Source organism: Lissotriton vulgaris, unplaced genomic scaffold (assembly GCF_964263255.1).
Source record: "Lissotriton vulgaris unplaced genomic scaffold, aLisVul1.2 SCAFFOLD_1159, whole genome shotgun sequence".
Classification (NCBI taxonomy): Eukaryota; Metazoa; Chordata; class Amphibia; order Caudata; family Salamandridae; genus Lissotriton; species Lissotriton vulgaris.
This window is the reverse complement of record NW_028249137.1, coordinates 568416-587095: the sequence shown is the minus strand read 5'-3', so window position 1 is coordinate 587095 and position 18680 is coordinate 568416. Positions and strand designations below refer to the sequence as shown.

At 49.4% G+C, this 18680-nt stretch overlaps 1 protein-coding gene across 1 annotated transcript in view; it reads left to right on the top strand.

Moving 5' to 3' along the window:
- LOC147663691 (zinc finger MYM-type protein 2-like) overlaps positions 1–18680 on the top strand; it is a 578556-nt gene that overhangs the window by 41902 nt on the left and 517974 nt on the right. The window contains exon 2 of the mRNA XM_086950262.1: positions 16101–16933. Coding sequence (XP_086806388.1) covers positions 16111–16933 — 823 coding nt within the window. The 5' untranslated portion in view covers positions 16101–16110. The remainder of the gene's footprint in view (positions 1–16100; positions 16934–18680) is intronic.

Sequence of the window (18680 nt, the reverse complement as noted above, 5' to 3'; positions counted from 1 at the left end):
CTTTTTTTCCGTCTGCTATCGTGCTCCCGCCGATGTGAGAAGCTCCTTTAATTTCTGCAGGAGCTTGCACTCCGATTGACTGGCCACTACATGAGGTGAAATGTTGTGGCTGACATTTATAACCTATAAGTGGGCAGGGTAGCCTGACCCCTCTGGACCTTCTGTCTTGGGATTTCCATTTTAAATCCCCACTCAGCCCAAATTTAAAAAACACAATTATATATGGTTTGCCATGATCATGTGGAACTCATGCGGGAGCCAGCAGGACTCCTCCTCTCCTGTGAGAGTTCCACAGGAGTGCAAGGAACAAACACTGTCTCCCTCGAATCTGTTCTTGGTAAAATTTATATATATGTTTTTTAAAGGTGCGTGTGTCTGTGGCGGACGGCTATTCCACGCCATATAGTGCCAAGATCCGTGCATGGTGAGGGTGGCTGCCAGCTGTATATTTGGCGCAGGGCCTGGCCAGAAGCTAAGCCCTGCGCCCAACCCACCCGCCATACATGGCTCCAGGTCTCTCACATATTACATCACTTGTGATTTGTTCTAGGACTTAATTGATAACACTTTGCGCACGTGTGTCAGTTATAATTACTTTAAGTATAATTAATGAACTGCAGGGTGTTTTGTTTAAAACGTTACCTTTAAGCTCACATTTTCACATAACTTTGTCACTTTGTGTGTGTTATTTATACCCACACACGCATGTTTTTGAGTTATTTTATATATAGAAATGTACACAGTGTTTGTGTTTCCTTGTAGTATGATCTCTCCACCATATTCTGATATTAATTACTCAAGTTATACTTTTTGGGTATGCAGCACATCAATAGTACCCTCAACTTCCTGGCCTTCTACATCCATATCTTGCAAAACCTGTGTAATGCATGAAGGCTTCTGAATCTCTAATTTGTGACCACCACGCTTTATTTAATTTCCTTGAATCCCCTCTACTAGCGTACATCAAACGTTTGTCTTCTATACATGAACACACAAGTATTTATTTGCTTTCCAGAACTATGTTGGATTTGCACATGGATTTGATAATTATTTAAGAATCCTTGCTCTAGCGCATTTTAATCTTTAAAACCATCAATCCTTTGTCATTTTGTTTATTTTAAAATTACGAGCGCAGCTTTTCCTCTCACTTACCTTGTCCCCCTCGGGACTCGCGCTGCTCCCAGGGACCGATTTAGGGTTCCGTGTGGTATTGGTGGACCCCATCTCCCCGGCGCAGAATCACGGGCGCCATTTTAGGGGAGGGTAAGGTGAGCGCACTAGTGCTGCGGCCGATTAGGGCCAGGCACCATTAAATGTACGCCATTTCCCGCCCGCGCCGATGGCGGGCCCGTCTGCGCCCGTCCGCGCCCTGACTGGCCGAGGGCCAGGAACTCTGCACGATTTGGCAGCTCACCCCACGAGGTATACGCGTAAAGCTCTTTTACAGTTAAGACCTACCAAACATCCAAAATGTCACACCTTGCACATACTAGATGATACTTATACGTCTTGTAACCTCTGCAGTTCATCTCAACATACAAAAATACAGGGGACTCCAATTATGACCCATCTTCGCATGGCCTTACTGAACTGTAGGTCTTTACCCAAACATTCCTTAGAGATCAACTTCTTGTTCAAAGCCAAGAAATTTAGATATATTGTTCCTGACAGAGACATGGATTACCTCTAATTCAGAGGCAGATATAGTTAAAGCGCTCCCTACAGGGTATCTCATTCAATATCAAAATAGGCCCATTGGTAGAGGGGTTGGGTTAGCCATACTCTATAGAAAACACCTTACCTGCAGGATGACGGATATTGGCATTTCTAATAGCGAAAGTGGGCACTTCGCTATACAAATATCTCCCACCATTTCCATAACAGGCCTACTAGTATATCGCTGCACAAAGCAATTTGTCAGCTCGTTACTGGAAACAGTGACGGTATCGGCTTCAACTGCCTCTAATTTCCTGGTGCTGGGAGATTTGAATTTACATTTCAATGATCCTCAAGACAAAATAGCGACTGACTTTACTCGATCTCAAATCTTATAACCTGAGATTGACCGCCACGGAGGCCACACATAGTAAGGGTTTCCTTCTTGATCCGGTCTTTACTAACATTCAGATGCTCCTATCTGAATCTCCAGTACCCCTCCCTTGGACCGACCATTTTCTGGTCTCTTTTACTTGGCAGGTCAGGAATGATCTCCCTCGAACCCTGGTACTATATACCTATGATAGAGCTTGGTCCAAGCTACCTATTGAAAACTGAATAAACAAATTGGAACAGACTGTTCCCCTTCACGACCCTGATCCTGTGAAGGCGGACAAAAACTTCAGGAGCTGGCTTGCTAGCTCACTGGACATAGTTCTGCCAAAGAAAAGAATTGAGAAAAAAGGCAGAGGGTCCAAATCTTCCTGGTATACCCCGGAACTTAGACCCCAAAGGAAAAAGTGTAAGAGACTTGAGAGCGTATTTGGAGGAAGGACTGGGCGGACCACAGTAAAATAACCTGCCGGTTGGCGATTAGAGCCTATAAAGTCTCCCTCAAGAGTGCATTCTTTGAAGAGAGAATTAGGACATCTTCCAACTCATCTAGAGAAACTTTTCAGATAATTAAAGAGTTATTAAATATCCCTGACCCCCTTTGGCCCCGGACATTTCGGGAGTGAAATGTAATCAACTTGCGGTGTTCTTTGATTCTAAAATTCAGAACATTTTAAAAACCTTGCCGCAATTAGGTGATACTCCAGACCTGAGTAATAGGTCTCATGCACCTGGTCCACAGATGAATACCTTTGCTCCAGTTACAGTGGAAGACGTGGAAAAAAAACTATTAGCTATGAAAAGCGGATCGCCGAGTGATCCTGCACCTATGTATATTCTTAAACAGGTTTCTGCCGTCATATAATCTCCAGCCACTGGTCTAATTAATGCCTCCCTTTGTCAAGGTATTGTTCCCCCCCAGCTGGAAAGGTGCAATTGTAAAAGCCCTACTAAAAAAAACTCAGATGGATCCCACAGAACTGGCCAAGTTTAGACCCATATCACTGTTACCAGGAATTAGTAAGATTGCTGAGAAGATGGTGAATCAGCAACTATCCCTTTACCTGGAATCTAACGAGCTACTTCAGAGCTCTCAGACAGGCTTCCGACCTGGTCAGGGAACAGAAACGGCCCTGATTGCAGTTATGGAAGAGGCGAGGTGCATTCTGGTCTCAGGAGGATCAGTGGCAGTGATCCTCCTAGATCTGAGTGCAGCCTTCAATAGGGTCAACCACCGTATCTTAATTCAACGTCTATCTAATATCGGAGTCTCCGGTATAGCACTGGCATGGTTAACTTCCTTCCTTGATAATCGGACTTATCAAGTCTGGGAAGGAAATGCACAATCTAGTCTTATCCCCCTCCAGTGTGGTGTACCGCAGGGCTCCTCATTGAGCCCTACCTTATTCAACGTGTACATGTCCCCACTGGAGGAGGTGGTCGCTCCATTTGGGATAAAAATAGTTAGCTACGCTGACGACACCCAACTTGTCGTCTCACTTGCCCAACGGGACCAAAGTTCCGGAACCCTCTATTCATGCCTTGCTGACATACACACGTGGATGAGTAAATCTGAAAGAGACACGTTAGTGATAGATTCCTTACCTTAGAATATCCCTAGGCGTCAGACTGGATCCGGAAATTTTTGCGTAGCAATACCCCTGCGTGCCGGTAGGCGTCTTCCGCGGCTCCGCGTCTGTCGTCGGCGTCGTTAGCGCCGGAATGACGTCGTCTGAGTACTTGGACGCCGCCCATGCGCACTGACGTCAGTTCTTCTTTTTTCCGCCCCAGCTACCGCAGATCCGGAGAAGCTCTACCCCTAGTCATTTTTTGACTGAGCTTTTTGGTCTTTTTGATCATCCTTTTCTTCGAGTCTTCGACTCTTATCGGTGCCGGTAGGGATACCCGGGTTCAAACCCTGTTCGAAGTGCGACCGACTGATGTCGGTTACGGACCCCCCATCGCCAGTGCCTGAAGTGTTTAGGTCTCGACCACGACTCCGACTGCCGGGCCCTGACGTCTAAAGCTAGGCGGGAATGGTCCCGCCAGTGACTCGAGCTCCGGCAGTCGGGCCCGCGCCGTTCCAGGTCCCGGTCCCACGGGAGGTCGAGGGACCGGTCGCGGGGTCTGAGTCATCGCAGCTCTGGGAGTGGACATGGGTCATCAGGCTCCAAGTCCTCAGGTAAGAGGCATGAGAGGTCGGAGCGACGTCATCGTTCCTCCGACTCACCCCGACGCTCGCATGATGCGGCTGGGTGTTCGGGCGACACCGCCCACGCGGCTCCGAGGGAGTCTAAACGTCGCCGCCTGCCCCACACCTTCGGGTCCCTGGGCACGGCGCGACGCCGGAGGAGATAGAGCGGTACCTCATGGCCATGAGGTCCCTCCCGCCTCAGCCGGGTCCCGTGGCGCCTCCGGGCCGAACGGTCCCGGCTGGAGGCCCTAGCGGGTCGGGCGCTTCGGCCCAGACACCGTCGGGTGCTTCGACGCCGCCGGCGACTTCGGTCCCGGCGCCGCAGGACCACGGGTCGTCGCCGGTCGACCTCGCCGGCCCCACGGGTGTCGCCCCCGGCGTCAGCTGTGGACGCAGTCCCCAATGTTCCTTACGGTCCGACTCTGGCGCTGGAACGGCGCCGCTGGGCGCCGCTTCAGACAGCCTTTGGAGATTTTTATTTCCATGAGGAGGCCCGTCTGTTAATCCTGTTTTACAGGTAACGGGTGACGAGGAAGATTGGGAGGGGTCTGAGGATTCTCTGGCACTGGAGTGCCAGTCTCAACAGGACTGGACATATGAGCTTGGGGAGGCCAGTGGTATTGACACTTCGCCAGACACTGGATTTTTTTCTCCCCTCCGACCATGGCTTCGGAGGAGGTGTCTACATACACTGGATTTGTCTCCCCTCCGACCGTGGCTTCGGAGGAGGGGTCTACATATAGTGTAGTGTTGACGAGGGCGGCCAAGGCCTTACACCTTGAGCTCCCCGTCGTGGCCGTGAGGACTAACCTCCTCACTGAGGTCCTCAAACCGCAGACAAGCTCCAACGAGCCTCTGCTGCTGTTCAATGAGGCCTTGTGTGACGTTCTTGTGGGCACTTGGTCCAATCCCACCACAGGTCCGCCTGTGGATAGGAACGTGGCCAGACGCTACCGCCCGGCCCCGGGCGACGCTTGCTTTTTGTCCACCCACCCCACCGAGAGCCTGGTCATGCAGGCCTTCACTTCCCAGACCGCATTCCCGTCGGCTCCACCCGATCGGGAATCCAAGAGTTATGAGCAGTTCGGGAAGAAGGTGTTCTCGTCCCTAAGCTTAGGGCTGCGGTCTGTCAATACCGCCTGTCTCTTGGGCCGCTACACCCACACCCTGTGGGACACGGTCGCGGACGTGCTGCCACAATGTCCAGAGGAGGTCCGGTCTAAACTCGCCCAAACCCTTGTGGAGGGCCGAGATGCAGCGCGATATTCCATCAGGTGTGGGCTGGATACCACGGACTCACTGGGCAGGGCGATGGCAACAACGGTGGCGGTTCGACGCCACACCTGGTTGAGGTCCGCCAACTTTTTGGCTGAATTCCATGCCACGCTTCTGGACATGCCGTTTGATGGCTGTCGCCTCTTTGGCGACAAGGCAGACCATGCGCTTGAGCGTTTTGAGGACACCAGGGCTACGGCCAAGTCCTTGGGCCTCTCGGCCACACGCCAGCAATCTGGTGTCTACTTTCGTGGCCAAGGAAGGGGTGCCCCCACACGTGCTGCCAGCCACGCGCCGCAGAATGTTCAACAGCGCGGTGGCGGCCGTTGAAACTGCTGTGGCAGCGGTCAAGGACAACGGCGAGGCCAGTCCACACCTCCCTCTGCAGCTCCCGCCTCAAAACCTTCCTAGTCCGAGTTTTCAGGCCCATGTGACGCCGGTGGGAGGCAGGGTTCGCCATCACCTCTCCCACTGACGCACTGTCACGTCGGACAGGTAGGTGCTGCAAATCGTCCAAAGGGGCTACTCCCTCCCCTTCGAGGCGACCCCTCAAGCCATGCCACCGCAATTCCACCGCGTGTCGGGGGATCACTTGCAACTTCTGCAAGAGGAAGTCACGGCCCTCTTGGCCAAGGTGGCCATCGAGCGTGTTCCTGGGCCGGAAGTAGGGTGTGGTTCTTACTCACACTACTTTCTGGTACCCAAGAAGGGCAAAGGGGGCCTGCGGCCTATCTTGGACCTGCGGAACGTCACTGGCTTACTCCGGAAGGAGAAGTTCAAGATGCTGACTTTGGCTCAGGTCTTAGCTGCCCTAGACCCTGGAGACTGGCTGGTAGCGTTGGACTTGCAGGACGCTTATTTTCACATCACCGTCCTGCCGGCCCACCGGCGTTACCTGCGGTTCACGGTAGGCCACGAGCACTTTCAGTTTACCGTGCTCCCCTTCGGCCTTACCAGCGCCCCACGGGTGTTCACGAAAGTGATGGCGGTGGTAGCAGCTCATCTGCGCAGGTTAGGGGTGTCAGTCTTCCCCCTACCTCGACGACTGGTTGTTGAAGGCGGGCTCGCCACAGTCGTCAGCCACCTCCAGACTACGGCCGACCTTCTGCACTTGCTGGGGTTCTCCATCAACGTGCCGAAGTCGCACCTGTGTCCCTCTCGGAAGCTCCTCTTCATCGGAGCGGTTCTAGACTCGGCGCAGTTTCGGGTTTACCCACCCGAACAGCGGGTTCGGGATATACAGGCTCTGATTCCAATCTTCCAGCCTTTATCCCGAGTCTCGGTCAGGTTGACGCTGCGGCTTCTGGGGCTGATGGCCTCCTGCATCCTTCTGGTGCATCACGCTTGGTGGTGGATGCGGTCTCTGCAGTGGGACCTGAAGTTTCAGTGGGCCCAGCATCAGGGCAACTTGTCCGATCATGTCGTGATCTCTGAGGGCACTGCGAGACAACTGCAGTGGTGGCTCACGGACCACGATTGGGTCAGTGGCAGATCCCTCTCCCTACCCCACCCGGAGCACGTGGTTGTGACGGACGCGCCCCTCCAGGGCTGGGGAGGCCGCATGGGAGAGGCGGAGATCAGAGGCCTCTGGTCTCCGGCGGAGTCCCGGCTCCATATCAACCTTTTGGAGCTGCGGGCGAAACGTTTAGCACTGAAGGCATTCCTCCCCTCTGTCCGGGGGAGTGTAGTGCAGGTGTTCACGGACAACACCACCGCCATGTGGTACTGCAACAAACAGGGCGGGGTGGGGTCGTGGACCCTATGCCAGGAGTCTCTGCGCCTCTGGCAGTGGCTGGAACATCAGGGCGTGACCCTGGTGGTTCAACACCTGGCTGGCTCTCTGATTGCCAGGGCGGACGAACTCAGCCGTCGGTGCATGATGGATCACGAATGGCGTCTGAACTCGGACGTGGCGCAAGGCCTCTTTCAGCAATGGGGAGAGCCTTGGTTAGATCTAGTCGCCACAGAAGAGAATGCGCAATGTCTTCAGTACTGCGCGTTGGAATTCCCAAGGCGGCACACGCTCGGAGACGCTTTTCGTCACGAGTGGAGTTGCCGTCTATTGTACGCCTTTCCGCCTATTCCACTTCTGCCCAGAGTGCTGAAGAAGATCCGGCCCGACAGGGCCCAGGTTATCCTTGTGGCTCCGGACTGGGCACGAAGATACTGGTATCCCGAGCTACTCAGCATGTTAGTCTATTCCCCCCCGATTCGTCTGCCTCTTCGGGAGGACCTTCTGTCGCAGCAGCAGGGGACGGTCCTCCAACCGAACCTGTTCAGTCTCCACCTACAAGCTTGGAGATTGAGCGGCGACAGTTGAGGCCATTTGACTTGCCTCCCGAAGTCTGTAATGTCATTCTGGCAGCCAGGCGTCCCTCCACAAAGTCGGTATACGCCTGCAGGTGGAACAGATTTGTGGCTTGGTGCACAGCAAAGGCTGTGGATCCACTCTCTTCACCCCTTTCTGAGGTTCTCCTCTTCCTTCTTTCTCTTGCCCAGCAGGGCTCTGCTGTGGGCACTCAAGGGCTACCTTTATGCCCTTTCAGCCTTCTTAAGGCTACCTGATCAGCCTTCTTTGTTCAAGGCCCCCATTGTAAACAGATTCTTAAAGGGCATCACTCATATGTTCCCTCCTGTTCCTTTCGTGATGCCCCATTGGGACTTGAATCTTGTACTTACCTACCTAATGTGGGCTCCCTTTGAGCCGCTCCATAATTGTCCTCTGTCTTCTTACCTTGAAGACTGCTTTCCTGGTTGCCATCACCTCTGCCAGGAGAGTGAGTGAGCTCCAGGCTCTTTCTTCTACACCTCCTTTCCTCTCTGTTCATCCGGACAAGGTTGTGTTGCGGACGAGACCTTTGTTCCTGCCCAAGGTGGTCACGGCCTTCCACATTGGGCAGTCCATTACCTTGCCCACCTTCTTTCAGCCTCAGCATCCCTCTAAAGAGGAAGAGAGGCTCCACCGTCTGGACCCAAAACGTGCGCTCTCTTCCTATCTGGATCGCACACGCCAGTTCCTGGTTGATGACCAACTCTTTGTTGGTTACGTGGGCGCGAAGAAGGGAAACGCAGTGCACAAGCGGACCATCTTGCGGCGGATCATCTTGTGTATCCAGGCTTGTTACTCCTTCGCAAAGAAGGAACCCCCTGTGGGACTACGGGCTCATTCTACCCGGGCCACGGCGACTACCACTGCCCTGGGCCAAGGAGTGCCCTTGCAGGATATTTGCCAGGCAGCTACATGGGCCTCGCTGCACACGTTTGCAAGACATTATTGCCTGGACAGCCAAGTCCGGAGGGATGGCTTATTTGGCCGTTCTGTCCTCCAGGACTTTCTGGTGTGATTATTGGTTCGCAGACCCACCACCGGGGTTCGTATTGCTGGGGTATCTATTCTAAGGTAAGGAATCTATCACTAACGTGTCTCTTTCAGATGCACAAGTTACTACTTGAGTAACGATATATCTGTAAGAGACATTAGTTAGAGATAGATTCCTTACCGACCCACCCATCCTCCCAGTTCTGCGAACCGATATCTAGGGTTAAGGTCATCCCCTTTCAGGGCCCTAGTTTCATGGCACCAGTGTTGGTTCTATCATGGCTCTGCGTATCGGCACGGAAAAGCTGTGTATCAGAACTGACGTCAGCGCGCATGGGCGGCGTCTAAGTACTCCGACGTCATTCCGGCGCTAACGGTGCCGACGCGCAGGTGTATTGCTACGCAAAATTTTCCGGATCCAGTCTGACGCCTGGGGATATTTAAGGTAAGGAATCTAATACTAACTACTGTTTCTTACAGATATATCGTTACACAAGTAGTAACTTGTGCTTCTCGCTGTCTTTATCCATTTTTAAAATGCTGACCACTACTGCTATACGAAAGGATACTGGCGGATCACCACCTTGTAATAAATAATTAGCAAGTCTTAAAAGTTCGAGATTAAGTATTGAAGCAAATCTTTTTTTAAATTCCACGGGAAATCCATCCTCCCCTGTAGCTTTACAGTTCAGGCAAGGAGCTGATAACTAAATCTTGTTCTTCCTTCGTAAAATCAGCTAATAATATTTCTCAGAACTTCTTGTCCAAAACTGGAACTGGCAATTCCTGTAAAAATGCATTGATTGCTTCTGCGGAAACCTGATGGCATGTCTGGTAAATGTCCTTATAATGATTAAGAAAAATCTTGCCTATATGTGAAGTGCTCTTTAAACCTGTTTTAGTTGCTTTGTTCCAAATACTCTCCCGTTTTGAACCTGCTTCTTCTTTGCCTGCCAGGCTAAGAGTCTTCCTGTGTATTCTCTATCTTCATAGTCTGTCCGGAGGTAGATCCTACTTGCCATATCAACTAATTCATAATAAAATTCCCTCATTCTCATTTAGGCTTTTAGTACTTCTTGCCTAGTATTTGGGCTCCTATTCTTGAAGTACTCTTGATTCGCAGAAGCAAGCCTGTTTTCAATCCCCATTCTCTCCTCCTTTTTAGCCCTTTGTCGCGGAATATCCTTTGAGGTATAAATGCCTCTTAATGTAGCCTTAAATGCATCCCTTATTACATTAATTGGGGCATAGTCTTTATTTATATTAATTTCCTTCTCTATTTCTGTGCACAATTATTCATCTGCTAGATTAAGTTTGTTAAAGTACCACCTTCTGGATGCGCCTTCATTCGTCTTTTCTACAGCAATTTCTATTTTGATTAAGGCGTGATCTGAGAAAGCATTTAAAATATTTTCATATGGTTTATTTTCCTGTGAAGTAACATTCATCTACCACCCATGATCGGAGTGTGATGCTTCAACGTGGAATTGAACGTGCCTGCCTAGAAAGATGCCCACACCCCTCTGGGCTATACCTGATACAGATGCGCAGTAGAAGCCCACCCAGTTCTTAAAAATTTTACTGACATCTAATAAGGTTCGAAAATGTATCTCTTGTATAAAGATCACATCAGGATGATGACTTTTAAGCCAGCTTTCTACTGCACAGGCTTTACGTCTATTATTTAAACCATTCGCATTAAAGGACTGAATTGTCAATTTATTCCTATTCATCATAGATCTTTAAAATAGGAGAAAATTACTTGCATGGACTAAAAATAATACCCCAAGATTTAAAGGGTAATAGTGGGTACATATCTTTTTTTGATCAACTTTATTTTTAAAAAAAAACAAATAAATTCATTTGTAGCTAAGCAAGCGTTACAATTAAGGAAATTCGGTCACATACTTTCGACACAAGGTGCGTGGGTACATATCTTACCACAACAAATACCAACTAAAGTGCAAATTGTGCCAATGTGCAAAATACGCAAATGAGCAGCATATCTGGATAGTAACCAGAGATTTCTTTTCCTAATAGTAATAGACAGGCGAAAGTATTCTCGGGGCGACCAAAACATCTCTTCCTAATGGGAAGAATACCGACTGTGTTGCAAGCTGTGTGTGTGTGTTGCTCTGGGTGTGTGTGTGTGTTGCTCTGGGTGTGTGTTGCTCTGGGTGTGTGTTGCTCTGGGTGTGTGTGTGTGTTGCTCTGGGTGTGTGTGTGTGTGTTGCTCTGGGTGTGTGTGTGTGTTGCTCTGGGTGTGTGTGTGTGTTGCTCTGGGTGTGTGTGTGTGTTGCTCTGGGGGTGTGTGTGTGTGTTGCTCTGGGGGTGTGTGTGTGTGTGTGTTGCTCTGGGTGTGTGTGTGTGTGTGTGTTGCTCTGGGTGTGTGTGTGTGTGTGTGTGTGTTGCTCTGGGTGTGTGTGTGTGTGTTGCTCTGTGTGTGTGTGTGTGTGTGTGTTGGGGTGTGTGTGTGTTGGGGTGTGTGTGTGTGTGTGTTGCTCTGTGTGTGTGTGTGTGTTGCTGTGTGTGTGTGTGTTGCTGTGTGTGTGTGTGTTGCTCTGTGTGTGTGTGTGTTGCTCTGTGTGTGTGTGTGTGTGTGTTGCTCTGAGTTTGTGTGTGTGTGTGTTGCTCTGAGTGTGTGTGTGTGTGTTGCTCTGAGTGTGTGTGTGTGTGTGTGTGTTGCTCTGTGTGTGTGTGTGTGTGTGTTGCTCTGGGTGTGTGTGTGTGTTGCTCTGGGTGTGTGTGTGTGTTGCTCTGGGTGTGTGTGTGTGTTGCTCTGTGTGTGTGTGTGTGTGGGGCTCTGTGTGTGTGGGGGGGGGGGCTCTGTGTGTGTGTGTGGGGGGGGGGCTCTGTGTGTGTGTGTGGGGGGGGCTCTGTGTGTGTGTGTGTGGGGGGGGCTCTGTGTGTGTGTGTGTGGGGGGGGCTCTGTGTGTGTGTGTGTGGGGGGGGGCTCTGTGTGTGGGGGGGGGCTCTGTGTGGGGGGGGCTCTGTGTGTGGGGGGGGCTCTGTGTGTGGGGGGGCTCTGTGTGTGTGTGGGGGGCTCTGTGTGTGGGGGGGCTCTGTGTGTGGGGGGGGGCTCTGTGTGTGTGTGGGGGGGCTCTGTGTGTGTGTGTGGGGCTCTGTGTGTGTGTGTGTGTGTGGGGCTCTGTGTGTGTGTGGGGCTCTGTGTGTGTGTGGGGCTCTGTGTGTGTGGGGCTCTGTGTGTGTGTGTGGGGCTCTGTGTGTGTGTGTGTGTGTGTGTGTTGCTCTGTGTGTGTGTGTGTGTGTGTGTGTTGCTCTGTGTGTGTGTGTGTGTGTGTGTGTTGCTGTGTGTGTGTGTGTGTGTGTGTTGCTGTGTGTGTGTGTGTTGCTCTGTGTGTGTGTGTGTGTGTGTGTGTTGCTCTATGTGTGTGTGTGTGTGTGTGTTGCTCTGGGTGTGTGTGTTGCTCTGGGTGTGTGTGTTGCTCTGGGTGTGTGTGTTGCTCTGGGTGTGTGTGTTGCTCTGTGTGTGTGTGTGGGGCTCTGTGTGTGTGTGTTGCTCTGGGTGTGTGTGTTGCTCTGTGTGTGTGTGTGTGTGTTGCTCTGTGTGTGTGTGTGTTGCTCTGTGTGTGTGTGTGTGTGTTGCTCTGTGTGTGTGTGTGTGTGTTGCTCTGTGTGTGTGTGTGTGTTGCTCTGTGTGTGTGTGTGTGTGTGTTGCTCTGTGTGTGTGTGTGTGTGGGGCTCTGTGTGTGTGTGTGGGGCTCTGTGTGTGTGTGTGGGGCTCTGTGTGTGTGTGTGTGGGGCTCTGTGTGTGTGTGTGTGGGGCTCTGTGTGTGGGGCTCTGTGTGTGTGTGTGTGTGGGGGGGGGGGCTCTGTGTGTGTGTGGGGGGGGCTCTGTGTGTGTGTGTGTGGGGGGGGGGCTCTGTGTGTGTGTGGGGGGGGGGCTCTGTGTGTGTGTGTGGGGGGGGCTCTGTGTGTGTGTGTGTGTGGGGGGGCTCTGTGTGTGTGTGTGTGTGTGGGGGGGCTCTGTGTGTGTGTGGGGGGGCTCTGTGTGTGTGTGGGGGGGCTCTGTGTGTGTGTGGGGGGGGCTCTGTGTGTGTGTGGGGGGGCTCTGTGTGTGGGGGGGCTCTGTGTGTGGGGGGGCTCTGTGTGTGGGGGGGCTCTGTGTGTGTGTGTGTGGGGCTCTGTGTGTGTGTGTGGGGCTCTGTGTGTGTGTGTGGGGCTCTGTGTGTGTGTGTGGGGCTCTGTGTGTGTGTGTGGGGCTCTGTGTGTGTGTGTGGGGCTCTGTGTGTGTGTGTGGGGCTCTGTGTGTGTGTGTGGGGCTCTGTGTGTGTGTGTGGGGCTCTGTGTGTGTGTGTGGGGCTCTGTGTGTGTGTGGGGCTCTGTGTGTGTGTGGGGCTCTGTGTGTGTGTGGGGCTCTGTGTGTGTGTGGGGCTCTGTGTGTGTGTGGGGGGGGGCTGTGTGTGTGTGGGGGGGGCTCTGTGTGTGTGTGGGGGGGGGCTCTGTGTGTGTGTGTGGGGGGGGGGGCTCTGTGTGTGGGGGGGGCTCTGTGTGTGGGGGGCTCTGTGTGTGTGGGGGGGGCTCTGTGTGTGTGTGTGTGGCTCTGTGTGTGTGTGTGTGGCTCTGTGTGTGTGTGTGGGGCTCTGTGTGTGTGTGTGGGGCTCTGTGTGTGTGTGTGGGGCTCTGTGTGTGTGTGTGGGGCTCTGTGTGTGTGTGTGTGTGTGTGGGGGGGGGGGGCTCTGTGTGTGTGTGTGGGGGGGCTCTGTGTGTGTGTGGGGGGGGCTCTGTGTGTGTGTGTGTGGGGGGGGGGCTCTGTGTGTGTGTGGGGGGGGCTCTGTGTGTGTGTGTGTGGGGGGGGGGCTCTGTGTGTGTGTGGGGGGCTCTGTGTGTGTGTGGGGGGCTCTGTGTGTGTGTGGGGGGCTCTGTGTGTGTGGGGGGCTCTGTGTGTGGGGGGCTCTGTGTGTGTGGGGGGGGCTCTGTGTGTGTGTGGGGGGGGCTCTGTGTGTGTGGGGGGGGCTGTGTGTGTGTGTGTGGGGCTCTGTGTGTGTAGGTGACTTTGTGGGTGTAAATGCAATAGGTCCTGCATTTGCGAGCTATTAAGCTATTATATTGGCATTGTAAATGACAATGCCATTTATTTATGGTTTAAAAAAAAAATGAAAAGAAAGTCATGAGCAATGCCAATAGCTCTACCTTTAATAATGCCGAGACCATTGCATTGTAAATGCTTGTTTTTCAGGTCTGTTACCTCCCGCTTTCCAGCCAGCTGCAGGCATCCTCATTTAAAAATAGATTGCATGAATTCCCATTGTTTAGTACTGTGAAACTAGTATAGAACATCAATCATTTTGTATCTTGTGTTGTAGCTGCAGACTCGTATCTGAACACACCCATGTATATACTTATTTTTTGACCACATCTTGCAGACTATCAGGGCATGCTGTAAACTATGGAAGTCATATCAGCCAAGGAATATGATAGGATGCGTATTTTCTTTTTATCCTGCGTGGTCGCTTGAGCAGCAGGAGGGCAAGACCATATTTTGTAAGTTTCTGGTGATCCGTGTCACCTGGTATTTGCACCATGCTTTCACTGCTTGGGGCCTGAATTGGTACATTTGCGCTTCTGCTTTGCAGCTGATAAAGCCATGCACATTTTATATATCTTTGTACCCGCGGCTTTTTCAGCTGGGTGCTAGGGCCCCCTATTAATGTATCTCGACCTAGAAGTAGTGTCACCACAGGCACAATTCAGTCTTGGGCAATTCTATAGGACTTATTAGTAAAAGGACAAATGTATGAACTCGCTCTGCATGAATGGAAGCCAGCCAGTGAGAGCACCAATGAAAAACGATGTATTGCTGGACGTGATATAGAATGTAATACTGTATGCATTGTGTGTCACACACAGAACATTTTATGTTGGAAATGCTTTTCCACAGAACTTGTCTGAAGAACTTTAGACGCACTATGGACAATACTAGGAGGCCCAGTGATGGTGAAGGGTGACTAGGGAGTTGCACAACCATTGTTTCTTGAATGGTGTATGCAAACTCATGAAAAATGTCATGGGATTCAGAAATTTAGAAATGCATAGGGACCGCATAATGCAGGTTTCCTTGTGAGCAGTGCATCTCTTATTGAAAAATGTTGAGCCACTAACGGTCAGATTTTTATTATGTACACGTTGGCTAAGGCAGTGGCTTATTTTTTTTAATAAAGTCTCATTAAGTAGCTTTCAGGTCTCTCCTCATAACGTACGTTCGAACTGTTTGTTTTCAATAGAAATATTGTGTACAGTACCAAATACGTAGTGGGCTTTGTCAGCCAGTTACTCATGATTGGTTGATTTACCCCACACTTCATGTTGCTTCATCCTCCCAAGCTTTCCCCACCACCACATCCTCTTCAGCTTTTTTTTTTAACCCCCGACTGGCCTTCTGTCGCTCTCCATACTACTTATCTCTCATCTTTTTTATTTATTTATAAATAATTTGGTTTGTTTTCTTTTTTTAGAGGGCAGCTCCCATCTTGAGATGGTAAATAAAAGAAACCAAAAGCCACCACAGCATTGATGTATTTGTGCTTATACCTGGTGAAGCATGGATACGTAAATTTAACACTGGGACCAACCACTTTGGCTTTTTTTGTTTTACTTGTTTTTGCTGATGCTGTTCGTCATTGGCAACAAGCATTGGCAAAGCGAAGAATTCAGCGAACTCCTTTGGCAAGGCGGGACCTAATGGCTTTGCCTTTTAGTAATTTGTTAGTCATGTTAACTTTGAACTTTAACCCCTTCGATGCTGATGACGAGCTCAGCTCGTCATCAGCCACGGTGGGCGTGTGCGGATGACGAGCTGAGCTCGTCATCTAACGCGGCTTTTAGAAAAAAAGCTGCGTAGCGGAAAAATAACCGCCGCAGCGATGCGGTTAATACCAGTATAGACAATGCCACAATACCTCATTGTGTAGCATAGATTGATAAATGCTAAATACAAACACCTGAAGCAGGATGGAGCTCTAGCACATCATGGTAAACCTTTCAGTCAAAACTCTTCAAAGCTTGCCTATATTTGAAATGTACACAATATTGCAACTAGGTCTAAAACTGCATTGCAATTGACATCTCAAGTAAAAAAATATTTACCCACAAGTGAACTGTAGTGCTTAGGTTTGCCCATTGTGCACCAAACGTGCAAAACTGCCAAACATCTGTTCAGTAAAATAAGCTGTACTTTATTTTTTATAATAAATCTACTCTTTTGTTAGAGGTTTAATATGAGTGTTTCTCTCCTTACCACAGGTACTCTGGAATGGACACAAATGCTTTAAGAGGATTTTCAGAGCATTCTGTTTTTTTGGGAACACCAGCAATGGCAACTGGGCTGTCAAACGTTGGAAACTCTTTTAGTGGACCGTCGTCTCATCCTACTATAGTTTCTGGACCTATTAAGTATCAGACCTCTGCTGTGGAAGAGGACGATGATGATGTTGTTTTTATTGAACCTGTACAAATACCACAGAACCCTCCTCCTCCAGTTACGTCAGATCAGCGAAGCAATACATTTCCATCCTCTAGGATAGGTGAGATTCAGATACATGACCTTAGATCAAGGCCTCCTCCGAAAGACGTTGATTCTCAGAGGGAAAGCATAAGTGAGACCATAATCATTGATGATGATGATCCTGAGCCTACCCAAGTGCAAGCCAATATTGCATCAGGCTTTAATGAAAGGCGAATAGCAGATTCTAACAGCTCTTCCAATTTTACAAGGAGTAAGGTAAATGCTGGATTGGGTGCCGGTGGGATAACCACAGAACCAGACTCTGAAATCCGAATTGCAAATGTCACCACTTTAGAGACTGGTATGAGCACAGTGAGTGATGGTCGCCTGGGAAGTACAGAAGGACGTGATATGAACCTAATGATTACACATGTAACATCCTTACAGAATTCCAATTTGGGAGATGTATCCAACGGACTGCAGTCAAATAATTTTGGTATCAATATACAAACTTATCCTCCATCTTTAACTTCGCAGACCAAGACTGGTGTAGGACCTTTTAATCCAGGTAGAATGAATGTAACGGGAGATGTTTTTCAGAATGGAGAGTCTACTACACACCATAATCCTGGTGAGTATTTACTTAACTTGGCTGTCGAACATATTTATGGTAATCTGAGAGTACATGCTTTGGTGGTTCTGGTGCTCTAGCAAGTATGGTGGTGGCGTTCGTGTACTATATGTACTACCTTAATTGTATTGTAGTTTGTCAACAATTTTGCAAAAAATACAAATACGCAATATAAAAATTATATTAGGTGACTGCCTCTGCCAATTTTATTGCCTACATCCCTTCAACAGCATTTGCACATAAGGGTTTCACATAAGATAGACCTTAGAGATGGACCTCTAAGACCACACAAAATTGTATCCCGGATGTCAGTCCATGTACATCCAGTAACGGGAAATTTAACACTTCTTTTGATACTTTCCAGTGGGACATAAAGCAATATGGTGTGTGGTTGTGTCTGTTATAAAAGAAATTCCAGATAACAGAACAAAACTGATCTCTTTTGGCCTTTAGTCACGAGTGAACATCAGAAACTGCAATATTCCAAAATGGAACATCATAGACACCTGGATTCACACCAGCTTTATATATGGCTAATAATAATCTAGCTGCATCAGCAAGTGGATAAACTCTACCTTTATTTATTTTCTCAGTATCTACTTACATTAATAATTCTTAAATCTTGCACACTTTGTACATTTAAATTGTTTTCTAGTTCATGGTTGATTATCAAAATTCTCCCTCTGCTCCATCATTTCCAGAATATCAATGAGGAGTAATGTACACAAATAGTGTTTCCAATTTAAATAACTTCCCAGGGAGTTGTTCTCTACAGAGCTAAATGTTAGTTCCAGCCTTATTGCGAAAATTGGCCATGTGTTCTACAGGAGCAACAGCCTCCTCCAAAGCTGGAGCTTCATTTGCAACAAGGTTGAGCTTAAAGCCAGGAAACCGCACAAACTCTCCTAAGGTGAAAGGAAGCAGTACCACACCAGAGTAACTTTTTTCCTGAAGACATTTGTTAATATCCCACTAGTTAACAATTGATTCCTTTGAGGCAACCCGCCGAGGTCACAATTGTTTACTTCTTAGCATTAGTGCTCACATTTCAGGACCATGCATTTTTGTAGTAACTAACTGTTTTAACTGGGTCTAGTAACCACGGATCCATGTCATTTCTGTCCCCAAAGCAAAGAATCTTTGGCATTTTCTAAATTGACCTTAAGACTGCTGACCTTCGAATAGCCCTCCAAAAGGCAGGCTTCTTTGCAGCATGTATGATATCTGCCCTTTATTACCATATCATCTGTATAAAACATGAATGTTATGTGTTCTCTCCCAACTTCGGAGAGGATCTTTTACATCCCTCAGTTGCCCCTTCACTTGTATAGAACTTGAATAAAAGAGGAGTATAAACATATTGCCTTGTCTTAAACCAAGGTATATGCCCATAGGATTGGAAGTTATTTGGTTTGATAGCAACCGGAAAATGGCCCACCTGTCCCCATATGTCATTGATTAGCTAAACTAGCCAATGTTAGTCACACTGTTAACCTCCTCCTCCCCCTTAATTGCTGAAGCTTCACCCCAGTCATGAGCACTTTCTTAGCTATTTGGATAGGTCGAACTTAGGCTTCCATGACATTTTATCTCCATACCAAATTTGCACCCCACCGCCCCCCCCCACCCCCCCCCCCCAGCCTTGGTGACCGAGAAAATTGGCAAATATAGCTACATTTTGAGTTTTTGGGAAGGGGGTCAAAAAGGAAGCGTGTTCTGCAAAAAGAAAAGTGTCTGTTACCCTCCA